Here is a 24,371-nt window from a genome sequence, read left to right as displayed (position 1 = left end):
AGGAGCAGAGCACCCGTCGCTCTCAGAGCCATTTGCAAAATGTTACCTTTAAATAAGCGCTTATTTTTAAGCAGTGGTTAAAGTCTCACCAAAGAGTTTAAAATAATAATTTACAGCAATAATAGGCTAGGACATGAACTAAAGCTGCTGATGGGAGCATAAATAATGCATGGAATAATAAAAGCCGCTGCCGTTGTTGGAAGCGTGCGGTCAGCGCGCAGCGCGGATGGCTTTGGGCATGGCAGGGGGGAGGCAGGAAGGAGTGAGAAGCCTCGTGAAGGTTTTCCAATCACTCCAGCCACCACCTCTAATTCTTTCCTTAAAGTATAAAATCATTCTTCCCCTGATCTCACTTGCGGTCAGAGCTCAGCGCAGGCCCATCCGTCACGGCGGTGATTTGGTTCAGCAGGCGTTGGTTGGGCAATCGTTCATTTCGGGCTAATCTGCTCCCGGCTGTCAGGGGTTATGGAGTATTTATTGAGTTTGTGTCAGGTCCAGATGACCAATAGCCGGCAGCCGCTGGATCCCCATTGACACTGATGATATTGCTGAATTAAACCAGGTGATGTATACAGAACTTGCTTAGAGCTAGTAATGAAGCTGGGAACCATTTGAAACACAATACAGAGGGGCCCCCGTGCTCGGGGCTTTGCTCTCTACCTTTTAAATAACAAATTATTATTCTTTTCTTGGAAGGCCAAAGGAGAAGCCATGAATCGAGCTCCCCGGAAAAATGGGGAGAGAAAAATAGAGGAGCCCAATGGAAATGAAAATCATCTTGATATTCTGCAGCTTTCCTGCCTGCTTAGTTGGCCGGCGACTGAGGAATTTCTCAGCTGCTGTATAGAAAGGCATCACGGGGAGGATGATGAACTGGTTATCGATTACACTTCAAGGACCTGATCCTTTGAAAGGTTTTGCTGAGCACCTTCAAATCTCATTGACTTCAGGTCAGCACAGGACAGGGTCTGGATGTATCTGTGTCTGGGCTGTTCTGCCGTGTGTGTGTGATGCTCTGTGAATTATGCTTTGTGGAGACTGCATCTCCCTGTACCTATGAACCATGTCATCCTCCCTGCATGTCCTAGGAGAGAAGTTGAGGTGTGAGGGATAAAGGCAGGATGTGCCCAGGGTCGCAGCCTGTTCCTGGCAGGGGTGGCATTGCTTAATCTCCATGGCTGGGAACTGTGGACTTTGCTGGTCTGGTGGGGACCTTTGGACCATCCCCACCAGCCCACCAAAGCCTGCAGCAGATCTGGAGGATGTCCTGTCCCAGCCACGGAGGCTGAACATCACTGAGCAGCCACGGCTTTCCTGCAAGGCTCCCCTTTTGCTGTGGGGATGGAGACAGGTTCCACATTGGTGATTAGACCATGTTGCTACTGAATTATTCCACACAGAACATCAGAGTTAATTTGGGGGACAATCAGCTTGTCTGAGGCTGTCACTGCTGCTGCCTGAAACCTGCAGTGCTAGAGAAAGAGCAATCAGAGCTGTGACCTTGGTAAGGACTGGGGTTAGATTACAGGCATGATTAAATGCCAAGGAGAAGGCTCTGAAGCTGCTATTTGAATACCTGTTTACATGTAGGATAATAGATGGCCACCCGCTGCCTGCAAGGCTGTAATTCACTCGGGGGATTGTGGGACTGGGATGACACCATAAACCATTGGGAGGCAGAGTGCAGGATGCTTGCGAGGCAGCGCCGAGGCCCTGCGCCTGATTTACAAGCACGGGCTCGCTCCGTGGCTATCTAATCTATTGTCTTTTTATAGCAGACACTGCACAGAGAAATGATTATGGTAAAAATTTGTTTAAAGGAGTCTGTAAAGTCACTTGGAGCTGACGGTTTCACCTGAAAACCCTCCTGTTTCTGTGGCTTCAGGAGGATGTTTGGCATCTAAATCATCAGTAGGTACAGCTGCATCCGAGTCAGATGCGTAATAGTTGTCACTTAGGATTTTACGTTGGGGGATGCATCTCAGGCTAGAAGGAATCACAGAATGGTTTGGCTTGGAAGGGATCTTAAAGCTCAGCTTGGCTGAGGAGAAAGGAGTCTGGGAGAGAAGCAGGTGTGAACTGAGCTGTACACAGGTCACCCCTTTTTTCCTCTAGCAGAAGAAGAGGTGTTAATGACTTCTCTGAGCTTCTGCTCCTCCTGATGAATAAGCTCTTTGCAATCCTTTCTGTAAAGCCTGGTTTAGGATTAGGGCTGAAAGCTCGATTTGATTAAAAGAGTCAGGTGCAAATTAGGAGGCATTTGGTGCTTAAGTCTTGCTGCTTTTTATAACAGGGCCCTAAATGAAAACATTTCAATTACTCTTCACTCTTCTTCAGTGTCTTTCAGCAAGGGACCCTCAGGACCTGTCCCAGCACAGCTCCCTGCCGTGCCAGTCCCTGTTTGGCATGGGGCAGCTCCGAGCACAGGAGGCACTTCCAGCCTGGCAGTGAGAGCGGGGCTCAGGCAACTCCTGTTCAGTTCCTTGTGCCAGAGCCTCCCTCGGTGACCTTGGACAGGGTGTTTAATCTCAGCTCGCAGTGGTAAACAGGAGATAATATTTCTCTATTTCCTGCAGTGCAATGTGAGAATAAATCAAGTGGAAGCAGGAGGCTGTTCACAGAGGTCTGGGAGCCAATGCCCTCCTGAGGTTTGTCTCTAGACCGGCTCTCCTTGCACATCTCCTGCCCTACGCAGCCTGTTTTCCTGCTCCATGCTGCTCATTGGCACCCAGCCTTCCTCCAAAGGTGCTACTGTGCTTTTGTCCAGGTCCTGCCAACCTCACACTGGCTTCCCCAGGACCCTGCAGCAAATAACCAGGGGTGTCTTATGCAGATGGCCAGCACTTGTCATCCACTGTGCAATTTGCCATCCACTGTTGCGTGATTGACACCCAGACCTGCAGACTCCTCATCCCCTTAATGCTTTCCCCTTGCTGGAAACCGTGAGGGTACTCCTTAGCTTGTGACTAATTATCCAAAGCGATCTGACACAGGGATAATCTATAAATGCTTCATCTATCCACGTCTGTGTGGTAAGCAAGGAATAAAGCAGTTTAGAAAGATCAGTCATCTAAAATCATCACGAAGGAATTGGCACCCAGGTCCCTGCCCATCCTCAGCTGAGAAAAGGAGGGTTCTGAGAGATGAAAGCTTGAGCAGAGTTGTTCTGTGTCTCCGTAGCTTTTTGATCCTAAGATAAATTACCCAGAGAGCACTGACTGCTCCCTGCTTCTGCTAAGCAAAGATAATAGCATTTGGAGTCACCTCCATGTAATGATGCAGCCACCAAATAAATTATCCTTGCTCCCTTCCCAGCACCAGAGAAGGGAAGGTGGCTTTGGGCACCGAATGGCTGGGAAGGGAAGGGGGAGGCTGTGACTTGTACCCGGCTCTCTTGGGACTGCCTTCAAAAAAGCAAGTTCCTAAACAGCTGAAAAAACATTAAATGCTCCATATACTCTCTATAAACAAGCAGTTAGAGAAATCCAGGCTGGAAAACACTTGGTGGAATAAGGTCAAGCTTCTCATATGAATCAAATTAGTGGCCACTCAACTAGCACCACAGTACATTAGGCTGAAGGGACTGGGGAAATGCAGCTCTTTTCAAGGTTATGCTTTTGTTGCCTCTCAGAGCTGCTTGCTGCCAGGGGACCCTGACCGCTCCGAGATACTTCAGGGGGTATTTTCAGTTCCCTTTTCATCATCTGCTCCAGGGGTGATAAAGAGAATCCCAATTTGCTCTAGGAAAAGGGAGATAGTGTTACAGACCAGTGTCAGCTCCCTCAGGTGCCCTTACTATTCATTGGTTTGGGAAACATCTTTGGAAATAGCAAGGAAACGGTGGGGGAGACTTAAACCCTGAAGGAAATTGCAGACAGGAACTGCAGGAGGAAATTACCTGGAGTAGCTCCCATTGTTCTGGGTTAACAGCATGGCATGGGAAGCTGGGAAGCTCGTTGCAGGATGGTGGTGGTGGGGTCCAGCACGTAGCCCAGCCCCAAGGGACTTGGCTGGGGCTTGAGAGGCACCAGGGGCTGCAAGCGAGGACCAGCATCCGTCCTCTCACCACGCCACCCCTCAAAAGTGGTTCCATGTCTTACAAACCTTCCAGCCTCCTCTGAGGAGGGGAGGCCGGGATGCGTTGAGCCGTGCCCTGTGGTTGTGCCTTGGAGATGAACCAGAGCCCGAGTGCCTTCCTCCTCTGCATGGCTGCAGGCAGGAAGGGCCCGGCGCTTGCTTCCCGCAGTAAAAGTGAGATTGAGCGTTGCTCTGAATGCAGGGAGAGTTTCTCGAGACTGAAGCTTTCAATTTTACTCCACTGAGCATCCAGTATAATCCATTGAAAGGGCACTGTCCTTCAGGCCTTTCAGCTGGGCTGACAGCTGCCCACTGATTAATTGACAGGTTAAAAAGATTGATTCCACATGTCAGAGCTGTAACCCTGCCAGAACAATACGGCTGTCAATTGGGCTGTAAAACAGACGCTTACATTAACAGCCCTGACAGCAGCAGCACATGAACACATGCACCTGCCTTTATGGAGAGCCTAAACACACAGCCAGGCAAAGATTAATCATCTTGAAAGCAATGTTGTAGGATCAAATAAATGTTTCTGCAGTGGAGAAGCGGTGCGGCGCCGGCTTGGCACGGAGGCCAGCCACAGATGGTGCCCAGCGGGCAGCGAGGGGGCCACGGGGACCCCAGGGTAGGGGCTCGCTGCCTCTTCAATGCTTGACTTATTGTCCTGGCCACGCGTCCTCCCTTCCTCAACCCACTCAAAGGCTCGCACAGACACATCACGTGCAGCATCCCTCGGCCTCCACATGGCGACGTGCAGACCTGACCCCATCCCATGCCCACTCGCTGAGGGATGCATTTCAACACGGGTGAGCCTGTGCTGCCCAAGCAGAGGGCAGGGCTCAAGGGCTGGAGCGTGTTTCACCATCACAGCAAGCATCACCCTGCATGGGAGCGTGCTCCAGAGATTAGTGTGGGCACGAGAAAGCAAAGCACTGAAGTGAATCACTTGTTCCTTTCTCTCTTGCTTACTTTCCTTATCAGCAAAATGTAACTCATTAATATCTATCATGCAGGGCTCTTTCCAAAGCTCCTCAGCTGGAGCACACTTCAATAACCTAAAAGACTATTTGTTTTTCTGACATCCTTTGAAGCTGGGTGAATTGCAGTGAGTTAGAGGCATTCATGCTCGCTCCGGAGGTCCAAATGGGGCTGGGCAAAGGCTGGAGCTGGTGCCAGTTTTCCAAGTGAGGGTGAATGACCCTGGCCCAGAGCATCTCGGCATGGAGAATGCTGACACCACCGTGTGCTCCCCACCCTGCATGCTGAGGAATGAAAAAACCCCGGGCAATCTGGAGAGATAAGGAGAGGTTGAGTCACGAGTGAGCTCGGCTTTGCCAGAAGACATTTCAAAGCTTTTATGGTGAGATTCAATACAGATATACAGAGATCAATTATCTTAAAAGCAGCAAGGAGGTTCAGCAAATATTTCCAGCTTTAAACAGGTTTATTTCCATCTGCACTTATCTGTGCTATTTAAACTCCATTGCTTGCAGTTAATCTTTTGTAATGCAGCATAAGAGGGCTTATTTACTTTCTAATGACATCAGTTGGCCATAAATATTAGACATCTAAGGTTCGCTGGAGCTATAGGGACAGTTTTCCATTCCTGCTTGACATTTGACTATTTGCAGTGCTTCCTTTCTGTTTGTTCTTGTGTGACTCACTTATCGGCTGTCATAGGCCCGTGTTCGATTTATTTAAATGGAATGAATAAGTACATTAGGCAAAGCTGTCAGGAGAAGAGGGAACGGCAACTCACGGGGATGAGTGATAAGTCAACAAGCTGCAAGGGGGATTCTTAGCAGAGCTGCACAAATCAAAGTGCTAAATAGGAGGAACAAAGACAGCCCAGTGACACGAGGCTGGGATGAGTAAAACGAGAGACCTCAGGGTAAACAGGACCTCCCGACCGTGATGTGTGGGACACGGGGAGGCATTTCTCCTCCATGCCGTGTCCTCGGAGTAGGCATCGCCGTAAGCCAAAGCCTGGGAGCATTTTAGCACTCCTAATAGTTCTAAGAGTTATTATAGGATCAAAGACTCCAGACTATTATCTGCCACTAAGGTGGGAGTTGTGCAAATACCCAGCTAGCTCTGCACTCGGGAAGATAGTTTTTCTCTTTAATATTCTTTATTGCTCAGTACTAAGCTGGGCTAATTAATTGTGGAAAGCTCATATCACGGCCCTGCTGGAACTGTTTGCATTGAATATATTAGTGCTGATCTCGGGGGGGAGAGAAACCTCGACTTATTCTGTCATCTGTAGATGATGGGAGCAACTTGCTTTGTGCGAGAGCGATGGAGTCTAAAGCCGCCTTTCCCAGGGGAACCACTCTGCCTGCTGGGCACCAGTGCTGGTGCTGCAGCAGCCTTGTTCCAAAAGGGAACTTGCAGGTGCATTGTGAGCATTGCACTTGCTGTGCTTCTTCCATCGTCATTGGAGACCACATCCCCTTTAATCACAGCAGATTTTAAACTCCTCTGCTTCTTTCCCCAAGCTTTTCCGCTGTGTTTTGTACAAGTCCCGAGCATCTGGGACATCCAGGCTTGAGCTGCAGCCACCCCACTGCTCCCCCAGGAGCTGCCAACTTGCCCATGATGGGCCTGTGCAGAGCAACCCTGGGTAAGGGGCTGAGGCTTGTGCAGGGATCACCCAAGCCCATGAGAGCCCTTGCCCAGGCTGAGTCCGATTCGACCCTAATGGTTTATCTCAGGGAAGAGCTTGGAGAGCCCCATTCCTATCCTTGCTCCAGTCTTCCTCCCCTCCACCAACATGCTTTTGTTTCTCACCTCCTAACCTTTGAACCCCCCAAAACCTTAATTGGCTGAACACAGTAAATCAGAGCTGACAGTAGTTGAATAGGAGCTGATTAAAATCATTTGTTTTCAGATGCAGCCAGCTGCAGGCTCTTGCCTGCATGACTTTTGTGGCCGTCCCTGCGCTGCTCTCCCTCTTTCTCCCTGTCTTTTCAAGGGAGTGCATCACATTTTTCTCATTCTTTGACAACGAGATGCTCTCCTCACCCCTCTTCCCTTCCCCACACACCCCCAGCCTCCCTTTCACAAGCCCAGCCTTGTTTATCTCCACAGCCACTTGTGAGATTCCCGCAGAGCAATGGAGCGCTCTCCCTTGCCAGAGCACAGGCCACATCTGGTTTGCTTTTGTTTGTGTTTGGTTTGCTTGGTTTTTCCCCCAAAGAAAAGCAGGGAGGGAGGCAAAAGCATTTAAGCTCATAATTCTACATAGCCTGAATGCTGATTGCACCCCTGCTCATGAAATAGGTAGAAACAGTTTAACAATGCTGGTAAAAGAGCAGTGACCAACTGTGGGCAGAGAGGTATGGAAGAATGGAGATGCTTTACCTGTCTTATGAGAGCCTGAGAGAGGAGGGCATCCTTTACTGGATGTTGTATGTCCTAGAGTCCTGGATTGGCCAGGTCGGATGGGGCTTGGAGCACCCTGCTCTAGTGGAAGGTGTCCCTGCCCATGGCAGGGGGCTGGAGCTGGATGAGCTTTAAGGTTCCTTCCAACGCAAACCATTCCATGGTTCTGTGGGAGGCATTATGATGCCAGGAGCTGGCCCAGAGGAGGACAAGCTCGGCCCAGTGGTTGCAATGTGCTCTCCTCTTGCATTAGGCCACAAGCCATCCCCTGAAAAATGCGTCCTGGCCGAGAGTGCCATTCCCCAATCTCAGGCATCTAGAGCCATATGCATCGAATTAAAACCAAATGCACCACATAAATCTCCCTGCCATTCCTCGGAAAGGTTTCACATGACAAGCACATTCCTGTGACACTTTCCATCTTCTGTTTTACCGCACAGGCTAACAGCTGTTTCCAAAACAAACCCAGAGTGAGGAACAGACCAAATCCTCACTCTTTGGACAAACTTGCTGTTATTGCACCGGGGTGGTGCGTGTGAGTGGATGCTCTGGGTCTGTTGGGCTTCTACTGTGACTGGCTCTGCACCGCTCACGTGCAGGCCTGGGGCCTCAGCGGGGCTGTGCCATCATTCTTTGGGGTTTTTCCCCCACACAAGCATGTTGGGAAGCCAAGCAGAATATGGTTTTAAAGAGGTGACTTGTTTTGCACAGTAAGCCTTATCCTACCTTAAACGTTTCCAGGCTGAGAGGGAAATCAATGAAGACTCTCACTAATGAAGACTCCTTCTCACTATTGTCATCTTTGGTGTACTTGGAGTTGGCAGGCCTTTGGCAGCAGGTATTGTACAAGCACATGTCAAAGTGGCCCAGCCCTTGATGAGTGTACAGTCACTTAGCTGAAAGGAGAGTTTATAGTGATGAGTCCACTCTCAGCTTACACACCTTGGAGCAGTGATGCACGCATCCTTCCATGGACATCACTGCTCTTTGTGCCCATCTCTCTAGGGACTGCCAGCCACCACTCCATGTGTGTCTCCCACCCATGCTGCAGCCTGCCCCGAGGAGGGTTGGCTCACCAGCTCCCCGTGGTACCAGCTCTCAAACGCCCACATCCACCTTTCCCAGCGCACAGGACGAGTTCCAACAGCGATTCCTTCTCTGGGAGGATGTTTACCTTCCACAGCCGCCTTTTCCTTACAGTTAAACAGGAATGTTTCCCTTTCTAAACAGTTTACATTTCTGATTCCAGAGGTATCCAGCTTGCCAAAGCCACCAGTATTTGTCTCACTTTAAATACATTTATATGCTAATGCAGGCGGCCTCTCCTGCTTGCACACACACCACACACAGCTCTATAGGAATACCTCTTTTCTTGCTACAAAATGGGGCCATCAAACATCCTTTGGATTCATCTCCATTAATCAAGATCTGTGCATGTGCTCGTGCAATACAGACGTTCCTGTGATAAACCAGACGCGCACACCTCTGCGGCGTCTGGCCGGACTTGACAGATCGGTGCCACGTTTGGAGGAGGAGGAGGAGGAGAGGGGAGGAAGGAAATGTAATTTCAAGGATCCAGTTCTCTGTATGCCTGGGCAGCATTTCTCCCCTTTTTTTATTGCCTTTGGGATCATCTTACAACATTCTCTGTCCAAAGACTTGGGAGCACTTCACAGATATTACCTGATTACAATCTGCAGAGGTATGAAGTGCTTTTCCCAAGGTCAATCAGCCACTCATGGCAGAGTTTGTATAATCAGCCTGCGGAGCCATCAGGGTAGAAAAGACTCATCTCCTTTTCCTGCGGGAAGCGAGGGGATGCTCTCATCACACCCAGACCTTTTCTGCAGAGGGGAAGGGAAGCGGCAGCTGCTTCTCCTGCAGATGCTGGGGAGCTCTGGGGCTCTCTGGGAACCCCTCAAGGACCAGGGTACCACTGATGAGCATCAGTGAACATCCTGGTGAGGATGGCACTGGTGAGAGCAGCTTTGCTGTTGGTCCAAGATTTTTCTCTCACTTCTCTATTGCCCATTGTGTCCTGTCTGTTCTCTGCTGCCCCTGTTCACACCTTTTTCTGTTCCCACACAACTCCCATTTCCTCACTCCTGTCAAGAGAACTGGAAAACACCAACAGCCCCGTGCTTTGTTAGACAGTGCTTGCAAACAGTGATGAAACCTGCTTAGATGGATGTACCTGGAATGCTTTTCCATTGAAAACTGATGATTCAATGGCATAAAAATGTTCTGTGCTAACACATGGGGTTTGTTTGATGTGTTCTGGAGAACTGTGAAAACATTTTGCTTCTACAGTCCCCAAATCTTTCATGTTGACTTTACTGTTCTGTATGAAGGTCATATTGTAATTGAGACACAAGGAAAGGATTAATTGTTTTGGTTCTGATATAGTAACAGACCCTGGCTTTCTGTCTCCATTTGGGACAATTACTCCTCTTTGAAACCTCAGAACTTCTCATCCCATGGAAACTTCAGTTTTCAGCCAGCTACAATAGTAACACCAGTATTAATCTTGAAAGGAGGCTAGAAAAAAATCACATTGAAGATTTAAAGAACAGTGTCATCCCTAAACCACCTTCCTTCCTTTCAAGTGCTCAAGACTGAAAGCTGATACTGGAAGGGAGAAAATGTAGACTCATAGCAGACAGGCTGGACAACTTGCCAAATCATCCAGGCCCAGGAAAGCTCAGCCTTTATCCTTCTGGAAAATAATGATGGAAAATTCATTTCAGTATCATGTACGGCTTTGCTGGGGTGGAGGAGGGAAGGGGCAAACTTAATTCAGACCCAAAACTCCCCTCACATGGATGCTGAATGTAAACTGTAGCTGCATTTCTGTCAGACTTAATGGATTTCACTTATGGGAACTATAATAAACAGCTCATTATGGAGTCAGCTGCGGGAGCATTTTGAGCCCAATAGGGTCATTTGTTTTCCAAGGCAGATTTAGTCTAAAGGGGTGGACAGAATAAGGCAGTGTTTGAAGTGTCTATATCAATACTTGAGGAACGGTGACAAAGCGTGATTTTGGCTCTCCAGCAAAGGCCCCTGCTGGACTAGGGCACAGCACGGAGCTCTGGTGAGGTGGTGGGATGCTGCTGGTGGTGGGTGCTGCTGGGCACAAGGAGAACAGTTCCCACAAACCAGATTTCAAGCCAATTGTCATCATTGAAAATCTCAGCTCCCGGAGTCCTGCTGTTGCCTGAAAACCTGACCTCTTTTCTCTGCGTGCGAGGAAGTTTCCATCCTTCACACTTGAAGGGAAGTTACGAGTCCCAAAAGCCAAAGAAAGCAGCAGCAGCAGGACTCTTCTTGTTTCCTATGGTTTTAAGGCACTGCCCAGTTGGGGGGACAAGGGATGATGCACTGGGCAAAGGGAGCTGATGCCCCTCACTTCCCCTCTGCTGTGCTGCTGCTGGGACTCACAGGGAGGGAAGGCTTATCCTTACAGTAAATCAGGGCTGGAAAAGCAAGTGAGCAATGCTGGTACCTTCTTCATTGCTCATGAGAGCCCATATGTCCTTTTGACCATCACAGGGCAAAAGCTGTTTTCCCCATGCTGGGGAGCATGACCAGCTATGCTGGGGAGGGAAGAGTAACCTCCATGGGTCTGCTTCCTAATGAACTTCTTGAAAGACTCAATGTATAAGTCAATAAACATCTGTGGATAGAGGGCTTGGGATCCAAGTGCACCCTCTGGAGCAGATCCTCCCCTCTCCACATCTGGCGGGGGGGGGGGGGGGGGGTGGGAGGGGACCAGGCATTCCCATCGCCATCCATCTCCTCCTCCCCCAGCATCCATCTGAGCCCTCCCCTCGTCGAGATGAAGCCAGAGGACAGCGGTTTCAAACAGAACGACTGTCAGATTGCTCAGCACGCAATAAATCACGCACAGCATCTTCCCTTTCATGTCTGCTCCGGTTGGGGGACTCGCAGACACTCCTTAAACACTTCCATACCCATGGAGATGCTTCTCTGCTTGCCTGGGCCCTGCGTGGGGAAACTTTCTGCCTCTACAGAGCAGAAGGTAAATCACTCAGGGAGGGAGCAAGGGGCCGTTGGCTTGTGAGCATGAAAGGGGCCTGGAGAGGCATTTGCAAGTGCTCAGTTTCGCTTGTCAGCGGGTGATTTGTGTCTTTGTACGTGCATACATGAAGCCTCTTTGCTTTCTCATGCAGGCACGGAGCAAACTCCCGTGTTGCTGTCTCCTGTTAGCACACACGGATGCAGGCGTGTGCACTCACACATACATGCACTCACATGTCTGCAGCTGCTCATGAAAGCAAAAAAGGCTTCTTTTGTCCCCTGGGGTGGGCAAAAATGCAGTGCTGTGAGGAGCAGAGACGTGGGTTCTAGAGGATACCGAGGCCGAAGAGTGCGGTTGCTGTGCCGACACACGAAATACACGTTTCCTTTCATCCTTGTTGATGCGTTGGAGTGGGAGAGATGGAGGGAAAACCCTTTTGTCCCATTTCAGAGAAAGGAGAATGATTCTTGTGATGCCTCTGCGAGGTTTCCCCCAGCAGCTTCATCTTGCTGATGACCTCTGCTGCATCTAGAGCTGGTAAAGGACATGTGGGTAGAGGTACAGAGGATTGTTTCTTCCATGTTTTTTCCTGTTAATAGTGCTAAGAGAAATAAAACCCCCTGTAAATCCAGTGTAGAAACCACACTGGTAATAACCCAGTGATAAGCCCCAAGACTGCAACTTGTAAATGCCGTTGAAGTTGTTGTTGTGAGCGCTTTGAAAGCTGCTGTTTTCCTTGCTGGAAAAAGGATCTCCACTGTGTGACCTTCCCACTTCTAGGAGATGGCAGAAGAACTGAGTGCTTAGGGAAAAATATTAAGCTGCACTGAGGAGCCAGGCTTCATTATAGATTAGTTTATTTTTGAGTTTTATTCCTGAGGATGCTGTCGATGTCTGACCAGTTCCTAATTCCTCATCCCTTAATTATGATGCCATTTGTTAAATCAATGAGTGTTATTAATCAAAACTAACGAGGGGATGGAAGAGGTGCAGGCCACGGTATTGTTACAGCCTTTCTGCAGGTGGTTCTGTGGCTGACCCATGGCCATGTCTCGACAAAGAAAGTCCAACTCAGCAGAGCAACTTCCGCTCATCTGGGGGGAGCAAACTCCCTGGAATGCCCACGGGATGCTGCTGGGGGTGGTGGGATGCGGTGCTGTGCCACGAGAAGGGGTGGATACTGTCTTGGAAGGGGTAGACACTGTCTTCTCTGCCTCCTGCCCCGCTGCTTGCACCGATCTGCCTCAGCTCTAGGTCTGTGCCTGATTCCGCATCAGCTTTACAGCATTCACTCCTCTTGAGAAGTACTTTAAGTAACGATGCTTTGCTCTGCTGTGAGGCTCAAAGCAATCTGAAATATTAATTAAGCCTCCCAGCTCTGCTCTACAACGGCTGGGTACTGTTGGTGTTCAGCAGATAAAGATGAAGCAGTGTTGACACAAGCTGTGTAGTGAATTGGTGCTGGAGGCAGGAGCAGAGCTCCTAGGCGGGTAGTGTTGACCGTGGGATGTCCTGCTTGGGACCACACTGGGCTCTTTAACAGAGCATCTCCCTTCCCCTGGTTTCCAGCTCCATGATTTAGAAGCAGGGGCTTTATTCAGATGAGATTTCTAAGCTCCTACTTTGTGTTCCTGAAGAGGTAAATGTCCATATCGCTACCCGAGTCGCAGCAGGACCACATCCAGGGGACCTCATCCAGCCAGCGACAGGACCTGGCTTGCAGAGGCTGCATCCTCAGGCCTGGACACCTCTGGAAAACCAGCTTTTACCTGGCTGCTGCCCCAGGAAGAGCCTGAGCCCGCTTGTGGCAGACAAAGGAGGGAGCTGGGCACGGAATGAAGCGTTGAGCTCTGCTTGTCCTCGGGAAGCGCCCATGTGGCTGTGATGAGAGCTCCAGAGCCTGATGTTCCAGGGCTCTCTTGGGTAGAATATATTTACCTTCTTTGTAGCTGGCTGTAACTCACATCCCTGCAAAGCACTCTGCCAATACAGCAGTTGCTGATGTATAGCTACAGCCATTCTCGCTGTTTCCCTTACTCTGTCTCCGTATAGAATAATATGCGATTAATTGATTTTCTGTCGCTCTTTTAGTACGGAAAATTAATTTTGGAGCAACCTTGTTTTCTCAGGGTATGAATTCTCTACATGCAGAGTAATTCCACTCCTACATTATTCATGAGAGAAAATAGTGATGGAGTGTGTAACTGAGGCAGCCCCAAGGCCACAAACTGATAGTCTGCGTTACTGATACAACAATATTCCACTGATGCTTCTAAATAATTCACGGCTACAACTCAATTTGGCACCAGGCACGAGGCTCGGGATGTGACTGGTGCGGAAGGGAGCAGAGGCACCTTGGCAGGATGGGGCCACCAGGCAGCAGGAGCATCATCCTTAAGGACGTGGGCTCCGGCTTCTCCTGCCCAGGAGCCCCAGGTCACAGTATGGGGCAAGGTGCTGCTCCAAGGAGCAGTGGCAGCCTTGCTGTGTGCCATGAAGGTGGCCTTTCCATGCGGATTAAAGGGTTAACAGGGCTGTGGGGGGCAGAAGCTGAGCAGTGCCCACCATCCATAGCCTCTCTGGAGGTGATGCTCAAGCATCCCTTCAGATGGAATAGCCCCGTGAGAGCTGGCCAAGGCTGCAGAGAGGGTTAATGGCTTGGAGAGCACTTCTCATGTGAGTGGAAAATGGCAGGGGCCTTCCCTTCCCTCCTTCCCTGCCTCTGGCAGCGGCTGTGCCGAGCAGGTCCAGATGACGATGGAGTGAGTGAGAGCCTTGTCCTGGCACCAACCTCCTTTTAGATTAATGACTTGCAATGAGATGCCTAAGTCACATATTGGGATTTTTCAACATTGAACTGTACCTGGCACCCTGCAGCCATTTATCACTGGGCTGCAGATGGAAGGCAGCAGCAGCAGGACTTGTGGAAGGCCAAGAAACACAGCGTCCCAGCCAGCCTGCTGTGGGCTTGGCGGGGGGGGGGGGGGGTCTGGTCCGTGGGCTTGTGTGGGGCTTTTTTTTTTTAATCTAAAATGATAAATCTGATTTCTTCAGGATATTGGAACAGCTGCAGCTGACCTGGCTATTTATCTGCGAGATCTTCAGGGTGTACGATAACAGCTCTTAGAGGATGGATATGGTGTTATAAACTGTCCAGGCACACAACATGATTAATGACATTCACAGAGATAAACAGATGGGGAGGGAGAGCTCATGATCTAAGAAAATCCCGTCCCCGCACTGGGGAACTCTTGGTGAGCTGATGCTCTGCCGGAGATGGATGCTCTGCGGGTGCCAAGCCACCCGCCTTAGCCTCCCACCCGCTCCCACCCTGTGGCCAGCACGGCTGTTGGGGCCTGTTCTGCGCAGTGTGGAGGGTGTTTGTACCTAATTCTGCTGCTGTGGTTCTGCAGCATCTCACAGCCTCCATGGCCACTGCACTCAGACACTCTCTGGCTGCTGAGCTGGCTCCACAGCCCTCTGGTTTGCTCTTCTAGGGCAACCCTGCCATGCTGCTTAACCCATCGTGACCCCAGCGTCCATGCTGTCCCCCTCCCCACACGTACCTTAAAGTCACTTTATTCCAGAGCTTTATTCCCATGAGCACTGCTCAGTTTACAACCCACCTTTTCAGGGAAAAATGTGTTTGGTTAAAAGCTGGACAATCAATCTCTCTTACATTAACTGGCACAGGAGCTTGCAAGGAATATGTGCATGCAGCTAAGACGACATCCATTTCCTTGTCTCTTATATTCTGATGTAGGCTTAAAAGCCTCCTTGTCTTCACTGCCTCTTTCTCCTGGCTGTCCCTGCAGACCTGTGGTTGTGTTCCTGGTACTCACTTGTTCCTGGCACATTTCAGGGGCATGCAGCAGGGAACCGGGAGCAAAGTCCTGCTTCCTTCGGGATATCAAAGGGAACTCATTGAACAGTTTGATGTGGAGGGAGGGAGCAAAAGGAATCAAAACAGCATTAGTGCAGAAATCCTCACTGAAAGGGATGGATCCAATAGACACTGCGATTAATTAATCACTAATGGCATGGACTAAAGGTGACCCGTCAGCATCTACACGCTGCAGACAGCAGGGTCAGGAGTGAAGAGCATTAATCTTACATTAGCACAACTCCATCGTTGCCAGAAGGGAGGAAGAAATCCCTTTGGTTCATGCAGAGGAAGCTGAAGCTTATTGCTTCCTGCCAGCTCCATGGCTGCATTTTTATGAAACACCTGCAATGAAAAAAAAAAAGAGAACATAAACCTGAGCAAATTAAAGCAGCATCCCAGAGGGGCCGGAGCCCCGCGCCCGCAGCCCTGGTGCAGGGACCGGTGGCCACGCTCCGTGCCCGGAGCCCAGCGAGGTTTGGTCCTTGGTTATTACCAACCCTGGATCAATTACAGCCAGCAAGTGGGAAAAGGGATTTTGCAATCCTTCCTCTTTTACTGCTGGGGTTGGGGTTGGGGTTGGGGTGTGTGCGTGTGTAATGTTAGCAATACAAGCCACCAGAGATGAGCTATAAAAGGTGCTTTCTTTTGCCTCCAAGTTTTGCTCTGTGGTTGCTCTGTAGCATGCACCAGATGCAGCAGCACCAGCGCAAGGCCTATAACCTCTTTCCAAATGGTAATAAATCCCCCAAGACCCTCGCACACTTGTAATTTACAACTGGGCTAAAATGAACATTATTTCAAGCTAAGTGTATTCTCGGAGGTGCAGGAGGAATGTGGCAGCTTTCCTGCTGACAGCGGAGTTTCTCTTTTAAATGTCATGCATTCACTTTCATTACTTCCAAATAATTGCCCAAAAGATCAGCAGCCAGACGAGCGAGAGCGTTTCACACCATCATTAGTTGAGTCTATCATAGACAAAAAGCAGGGACCTGCTCTTGGCTATGGCCACAAAGCGCTGTCTGTGCAGCTCCTAGCACCCACCTGGAGGGTGCAGCGCCACTGGCCTGCTCTTCTGTGGGTATCAGTGAGGCTGGGGCAGGGTTGATGTGCCCCACAGCGCCAGGGAGGCAGGAAAGTCATCCCCCTTCCTTTGAGGCCTTTTCAGTGCAGTGAAACATCTTGCCATGGGGGGTGTTTGTATTGTTGGGGATTTCATGAAGTCCTGGAAGGGTTTAGGTTGGAAGGGACCTTAAGGCTCATCCAGCCCCAACCCCTGCCATGGGCAGGGACACCTTCCACTGGAGCAGCTTGCTCCAAGCCCCATCCAACCTGGCCTTGAACACTGCCAGGGATGGGGCAGCCACAGCTTCTCTGGGAGACCATCCTTTAGATGCAGCAAGGGCCTGACCTCAGCTTTGGAGATCCACCAGTCGCTGGGCAGGGCTGGGAGGTGGCTCCACCATCATGGGGCATCACCTTGTGGCAGTCCCTTGTGAGGGTTCACTTCAGAGCAGTTTTCTTCCTCCTTCCTCTTCCTTTCTCCATGTGTCTTACAGGAACTGTCCAGAAATGTTGGCCTGGAGGCAGCTTCTGCACATCAGCTCCAAGACAAACTCCAGATCCTGACTGTGAAAGCTCTGTGGCCTGTAATGAAAGCCCTCAAGGAAAACTGTAAATATAGGAGCTATTGGCAAAATTCAGAGCTGGCCTTGGGCTGGAACTCCCTCTCCCGCAGTGGGAGGTTTGATCCCGGGTATTGGCTCAGGCCTGTGCTTCAGCCTGTCTTAAACAGCTGGAAAACAGCATCTTTGTAATCTAGACATGGCTTTCATCCTCCTCTGGAAAAAGAGGGGGAGGAACAAGAGGCAAAAGCTGTAATAAAACCCCTGGATGAGGAGAATTAGGAAGGAGAAAGTCATGAGGAGCAGAACACCAGTTCCACTGTTGATTATTCTTCAGCTTCTAGTCCAAGGCCTCGCATCATTAGTGGGAAATGATGGGGTTTATTGATAAAGACTCTCTGATTGATGTTTTGGCCAATGCTGGGGCTGTGGGAGCAGTCCTGGGGTCTGAAAACCCTCCTCTGATGTTGCACAGCACAGCCAGGGCAGGGCTCCCTCCAAGCAGCCAGTGGGTTCGGTTCTGGTGTAGGTCAGTTGTCTTCTATAAGAAAATAGTTGGGTTTTTTTTGTCAGAAAACTCTATTTCTGCTGGAAAATAAGCTGGTTTGGAGGAAAAGCCATGGATTTTAATTGGGAAAGCAACATGTTTTGAGTTTCCCTACTCTGGGTTCCTGAAGGGAGAGGGAGGGAAAGGAATTCCTCTGGTTTTAAGATGTTTCTCGAAAGCTCCAAAAATGCCTATGGGGCGTTTTCCAGATTGTGAGAAAACTCTGGTTTGTCTCCTTGAGAAACCTGCCCCGGTCAACCTGCCCCACTTTATACTCCTTTGTGTGTGTTTAGCCTTGCTATACTCACACAGGCCTCTTGTCTTGAGGGAGGATCAAGACCATGGTGCCGAAGTCGGAGGCGGTCAGAAGCCGGGAGTGGGGATGAGCTCCTTGGACCATCAACCCTCTCCCAAGCCATGTGCCACTTAGCTGGGATGGGTAGCAGGTCCATACCTGGGGCAGTGTCATCCCTGATGCATCTTGCCTCCTCGTTCTGTGTTCCTCATGTCCTCCTTCGCTTCCAGCAGGGTTAAACCTAAACCCATGGGAGATGAGGGGGTAATCCATCGCTTCCTGTCGCTGCTGTGGGGCTCCTGGCCTGAAGGGTTTAGATCTGAAACTCATCTGAGCCACCCTAACGGGGTGAGGAAGGCAGAGCCAGACCCCAGTTTCCTGGGATCCATCCAAAATGTGCCGGCTGTGTCCCAGCGAGGGTGTGAAGCAGATGGAGCACAAGGGCTGCTCCTCACACCCTGGGAATCCAGGAACCCCACGGGCGTGGGGCAGGTGAGCCCCCAAGCAGAGCATCCCACTGAAGCACCGTGCTTCAGTGCCTCCTGTCCTCTGCATAAACGCAATTCCCCTGAATGTCAGAGGAAAGCATTACAGATAACACACTGTGTGTGTCTCTGACCCAGTAAGTGCTGAAATCACAGATCTCATTATTCTGACATGATAGAATTTCCTCCCCTCCCCGATGCAACCCTGCTGCTGTTGTTTTCCAGACTGCAGACATAATTGCCGAAGGTGCAAAGCCTCCGCAGACAAATACGTCTTGCCTGCTTCCCTACATCTAGCAAAATGCCACTTCTGTGTGTGCATAAGAAAACACTTCCAGCTCAGGCTCATAAGCAGCACATCCTCCCGTGGGAGAGCTCACCTTTCAGGGACGTGCGAGACGCCGGAGCGGGAGACGTGCCGAGCTCCCAGATGGTTCCCGGGTTTCGAGGTGCCACTTGCCAGCCAGTGTGTGTCATTGGGGGTGACAGAGCTCGGAGAGGAGCCCTGCAGGGCCCTGGGTATTTACTGCGAAGGGGACCAAGCTCATTCGCCTGGGTTGGACAGCGAAGGACCCTCTCTGTGCCTTGTTGGAGCAGTCTTCGGTCCATGCAGGACACAGACTATGTGCGGGCAGCATCAGCACCAGCGTAGCTGCATCTGTGCAGGGCTGCATCTCAGCTGATGGGCTCTGTTAGCAGAGGGCACTTACTAGCTTGGACGCCATCATGGAGTAAGTCTGCTTGCAGGGTCATTGCGAGCATCTCTGCTCTGCACCCAGGGCATGCAGCTCCTGACACTGATCTGTGCTGTCTGCTGCCACCCAGACCTTTCCTCTCCAGTGCTGAAGGCCTTTGCTTTATTGTAGTAAGTTTAGTAAGTTTGATTTTCCTTCTGGATGGGTCAGATGGAGAGATAAAGGGGCTCTTTTCGCAGCTCAGATCAAGGAGGAAGGAGTAGGCCCCTTTTCAGGGCCACTGCACCCTGTCCGCAGCACCATCTTGCCTGAGCAGGGGATATTTTCTCACTTTCATTTCCGTCTTTCTCCCTGTGACCTCCATCATTAAGCTGTGTTCCTCAGCAAATGTTTTTTAATCAACTTCAGGCATCCACGTTCTTGGCAATAACCCTCCATGTTTTTAATTGCAGCATCCTTAGTTCAGGATGCAGTAGTGCAGCAGTTAAAGCACAGCCTTAACCGGAGGGGGTAGGGAGGGAGAGCTGCTGCCAAAGTTTGCTGTTGAGGAGCAGAAAGCAAGGACAAGGACCCCGAGGCCCTTGGGCTGCTCCAGGGCAGAAATGTCATTAAGAGGATCTGCCAGGTGTGAAGTCCCAGCTGAGCTGGTCTTGCAGATTGGAAGACTTTGGGACTCTGAAAGCACCTGCATAGCACAGAGAGCTCAGCAGATGGTGGGGAAGAGGAGAAAGGTGAATGTTAGCTTGAGTTTCGAGTGGGTTTCTGATGCTGCTGCATTCACAACCCCTTTCCTGCTGCTTTTCTTCAGGTACTTGTGAAGTGGCTTGTGTCATCCTTGCACAAGGCTGGTGAGTGGATGGTGTGCCTCGGAACAAGGATTGGGTATGGGAGAGCTGTGGGCTTGCGCTGCCCAGCATGGAAATACCTTGTTTTGGAAGTTCTGCTTAAGGAGGGTGGATAAAGTACGAGAGCTGAGGGGTGATCGGTGTTGTCCTCGTGCTGTCCCTTCTGCCCAGGATTTCATCATGTCATTAATCCAAGATCAAAAGCGATTTCATGTGATTAAAATCACCGGTGACACGCTTGAAATGAAATATGAAGGTGGAAGGACAGCAGTGAAGGCCCGTGTTCCTGGGGAACCCATGGGCTGAGAAACAGGATCACGTGAAAGGCTCTTTATCATGCCCAATAAATCACTGAGATCAATGGACCTTCAAAGGTTAACTCAATACGGTTGAAAAGGAGAAAAGCAGAGGGTTAAATTAATCATCACTGAAGGGTTGGGCCAGCTCACTGCTAGGCTAAAGAAGTGCCAAAAGAGCCTCCCCCATGTGGGACGTCCACAGAGGCCCCAAAGTGCTTCACAAACTTCATGGGCAGATACTTCACTGACTTTTATCTTTGAAGTTCCATCTGCAGCCTGGGCTCTTTAATTACTGCAAGGACACAGGGAGCTTGTGCCCAGGGTTTTAACATGAGAGCCATAGTGTGAGGAGATTCATGTCCCAGCCTCAGCGATGGCAGGGATGGGGAAAGCCACCAGCACAATCTGCCATCATTAAAACTGCATGGGGCAAAAGGAAGTCAGATTAAATCCTGTCATTGGAACCTCCCTCAGGTTTGATGGCCTTTGATAGCCCGAGCCAACCCCAGGCTGTGCTTTGCTTGCTAAACCCTGCCAGCCCTGCACAGGGCTGAATGCAGTGGTGCTTCCCAGAAGGAATTTCTCTCGGGCTCCCCGGGAGGTTTTGGCAGTGTCCAAGCAGTCATTACTAAAGCTGTGTTCAGACACGCTTGTGTTTGCAGACTTGAGCAATGGGGGGGGTCAGAGGCAGCAGGAGATGGGGTGGGATGTGCTAGGGAGGGTCTGATATCAGGAGGTCCCTCCTCACCTGAGTGCTGGTGAGCAATGGGAGCTCGTGGGTGCACTCAGTAACTTACGTCACACCATGCCCTGGTATTTGAGTTCCAATTGGGAAAGTCATTCCATCCATCTGCCAGCACAGACCGAGCAGGGTCTCATAGACCCCAAGCCCTTGGCACTGCCTCTGCCTGTCCTCACTGTGACGTAGTGCTGTGATGTTAATGTTAGAGTGTGGAAACTGAGGTGTGGGAGATCTAGGAGCCAGGTCTTTTGATATTCATACACTCCAGTCCTGCTCGAAGCTGATTTGGATTGAGAGGAGTGTCTTAGTGCTGGTGCATGTGAGTGCTGGTATGCTCAGGGATGCTCTCCTGGGCCTTCACAGCCCCAGGCAGACCTTAGAGCAGCTCCCAGTGCCTAAAGGGGCTGCAAGAAACCTGGAGAGGGGCTTTGGACAAGGGCCTATAGGGACAGGACATGGGGAATGGTTTTAACCTGCCAGAGGGGAGACTGAGATTTAGACAGGGCTTGGAGCAAGCTGCTCTAGTGGAAGGTGTCCCTGCCCATGGCAGGGGGTTGGAACTGGATGAGCTTTAAGCTCCCTTCCAGCACAAACCAGGCTGGGATTCTATGATTCAGATCTCCCTGGTTGGAAAACCACAGAGCACAGATATTAAGGTGCATAACAGGGGTCCCTGCACCCAGTCTGGCTTCCCCAGCACCCTCCACGTGTGAGCTCTCCTGGTGAAAGGCACTTTGCAGGTCGGGCTGTTACCCTGCACAATGGAAACCTGGCGGCTGCATCCGCTGCTTAAGAGCCTTCCCCTTGTGCAATAACCTCTCATTATTTTTTAATGTTGTTGTAACTTTATGGCTTAATCAGTATTTGCAATTTGTTAGTAGTCCAGGCTGCAATAAAATTGTTTTCCAGGTACTGAAACATCCTATCAAGGTTTGTAAAGCAGTGGTTCTTAGTTTATCACGCTCATAAAAAGCACTGGCAACTTGACAGATATAATAACTTTTTTTATCAAGTGTCTAATTTGAGAGGAAATTAAGCCATACATTACATGCCGATCCGAGCTGGAACTGGAAAAAGCCCCAGCCACCCTTCTCCCCACCCCGGCGAGTTTCCTTTCTCATCCCAGCCTCTTCTGGATGGAAAAGCCTGCTGAAGGCTGGCTGTGCTGCTGCATTCGCTCTGCAGTATCCCTGGGTTGTGTGTGTGTTTTTACAGGGCACTGCACACTTAATAAAAAGTAATTTATGTGGCCTGCATTGATGTCACAGCAGTGAAACAATACCTTTCCTTTCCTGCAGCAGAGCGGGATTTATACGAGTGCCTGGAAAAGCTTCCTCGAAATGCAGTGCAGATGCTCCAGCCACTATATCCAGTTTACTTATGGACCAAGGTTTTTAAATCAGGTAGGTGATTCTGGGTGCTTCTGTTCATGGCATCCATCTCTGGGTGCCCAGAGGGACGGGGATGAGAAGGACCTGATCCTTTTCAGGCATTGGAATAATTGCAGTCTTATCCTCGGGATTTGGATTGGTCTAAGGAATAACTTCCCCCCCCCCCCCCCGCCCCAGTCCCAGTGTCTGCTCAGGAAAGTGTTAGTGAATTGAGTGGTGTCTGCTTTGTAACTGCCCCAAAAGGCCCTTCCTTCATGAGGCCCATTGTGTTCCCAGGCTCCATCCTGGTCTGTGATTCCAAATGTGCCCCCAGTCTCCTGCATCCACAGCCCCAGCCCTTGTCCTGCTCCTCTTCCCTGCGCCTCTCTGCCTGCAGCAGCAATAGGAGGAGAGAACACAGGCTGTCCTCAGGCAGTCATTTTAAGGATCATTATTTTGGTGTTTAATTCCAGGACTGATTTCCCCCCATTCCCATAAGTGGTACCAAAACACCAATAAACAACTGAGCAACTAGCACAGATCACCCGGAGATAGCTTTCTAAAATAAGGCTTTGGAAGTGATGCCCAGGTCTCCCATCGTCTCCTGCAAGCAGAGCACCTCATCCTCGAGCCCTGCAAGGTTGAAACCCTCACTGAGGCTGGAATGGATTTGCTCTGGGAAGTCTGGAGTAAAAGTCAGGATGCTGCCTACAAGCCACACACTGTATTTGTTTAAATTTTCATGCGAGCGAATGTCTGTGACACAGGAGACAGGTTTATGGAGGGGGGGGGGGGAAATGTTGACAAATGGCCCAGTAATCAACTGGAACATGCAATAAATCATTGGAGTGCCAATAACACTTCCAGGAGGAGTTGCGAAAGGTCATTACGATGCCACCATGTATCATGCAGCGCCAAACAAAGCAAACAGAACATGTTGGGAATAGGATTATGGGAGAAGCATCTGTCAGTTCTAATTAAGAATTAACTGTGGATCCTATATAAAAAGATGTGTGGTTTATTCCTATCTCCCTCCTTTTCCCACTTAGCTCTCTGTTTTTCCCTCTCCAAAATAAAACTCAATTACTTAAAAAGAAAAACCACCTCTGTCATTTAATCTATTCAACAGCAGCAAAAATAACCTGACGTGACAAAAGAGTGAAGGCTGGAGGGGAGGGACAGGGCTCTCACTGGCTTCTGCAGCCTCCACAGCATGAAGGAGGGTGGCTCAGAGCCTGCCCAAATTGCCTGGAATCCCAGAAGTCCTTTGGCATCCCAGCACCAGGCATCTGCGATGGCTGCAGAAGGCAGAAAATGTACAAACCAAAACACTTCAAACCCCAACCTTGGCGTGGAAAAGGAGATTGCTTGGAGGTTGAGATGCTGAAAGGATTTTGGCTACCAATGGGAGCTAAATAAGTGACAATGAAACAAAGCAGAGCAGCTAAAAGGGAGAGGGAACCCAACAGGGAAGAGACGTGGGGCAACTGAGGGATGTGCCCTTGGAGGGGACGAGGGGTCCCTGAGCCCATTTCACACCGCATCCTCCCCCCAGAGCCAGTGTTGCTCAGAGGCACCCCTCGCCTCTGGCCCAGATCTCAGGGATTTCACCCCCTCGAGCCGTTCATCCCTGTTCCTGGCACTGGGTCTCACCCAAGACAACACAGGGGTGGCTTTTGTGTTGTTCCCCTTGCCCAGCCACTTGAGCCACCCATCACCGCTGCTGCCAGTGACGCTCCCTGCATCAGCAGCTCATAAATCCCTCCAGCACCTCCTTCCTTTCACCTTGCCTTCCCTCTCCTCCTCCAGGCTCCCCTTTCTCTCCCTCCCCATTAATCTGACTTGCACTTTATCATGTAGGCACCCATCCCAAGGCTCCTGCTGAGAGGACTATGCAGGCACCGTGCTTTTCTTTATTATTATTATTTTTCCCTTTCTTCTCCTCTATATTTCCAGGCCTCTTTTCTGCTTAAGTTGGCATTTCTTCTTCTTTCTTCCCTTTTTTTCTTTTCCTTTCTGCTGACTGAGACAAGACTGTGTCCTACTTCAACATCCCAGGATTTGTTACGACTTCAAGGT

General features: G+C 50.2%; 2 protein-coding genes and 1 long non-coding RNA gene across 3 annotated transcripts in view; 1 reads left to right on the top strand and 2 right to left on the bottom strand.

Moving 5' to 3' along the window:
* RAB11FIP1 (RAB11 family interacting protein 1) overlaps window positions 1-24,371 on the bottom strand; it is a 402,092-nt gene that overhangs the window by 211,505 nt on the left and 166,216 nt on the right. The window lies entirely within an intron of this gene.
* The window catches only part of LOC133279119 (uncharacterized), a 95,982-nt gene that overhangs the window by 63,124 nt on the left and 8,487 nt on the right, over window positions 1-24,371 (top strand). The window lies entirely within an intron of this gene.
* The window catches only part of STAR (steroidogenic acute regulatory protein), a 225,103-nt gene continuing 210,099 nt past the window's right edge, over window positions 9,368-24,371 (bottom strand). The window contains exon 6 of the mRNA XM_061472540.1: window positions 9,368-9,518. Coding sequence (XP_061328524.1) covers window positions 9,383-9,518 — 136 coding nt within the window. The 3' untranslated portion in view covers window positions 9,368-9,382. The remainder of the gene's footprint in view (window positions 9,519-24,371) is intronic.

Source organism: Pezoporus flaviventris, unplaced genomic scaffold (genome assembly GCF_033815535.1).
Source record: "Pezoporus flaviventris isolate CSIRO_AGI_PZ_B2104156 unplaced genomic scaffold, CSIRO_AGI_Pfla_v1 ptg000071l, whole genome shotgun sequence".
NCBI classification, from domain to species: Eukaryota; Metazoa; Chordata; class Aves; order Psittaciformes; family Psittacidae; genus Pezoporus; species Pezoporus flaviventris.
This window is presented reverse-complemented; position numbering and strand designations above follow the sequence as displayed.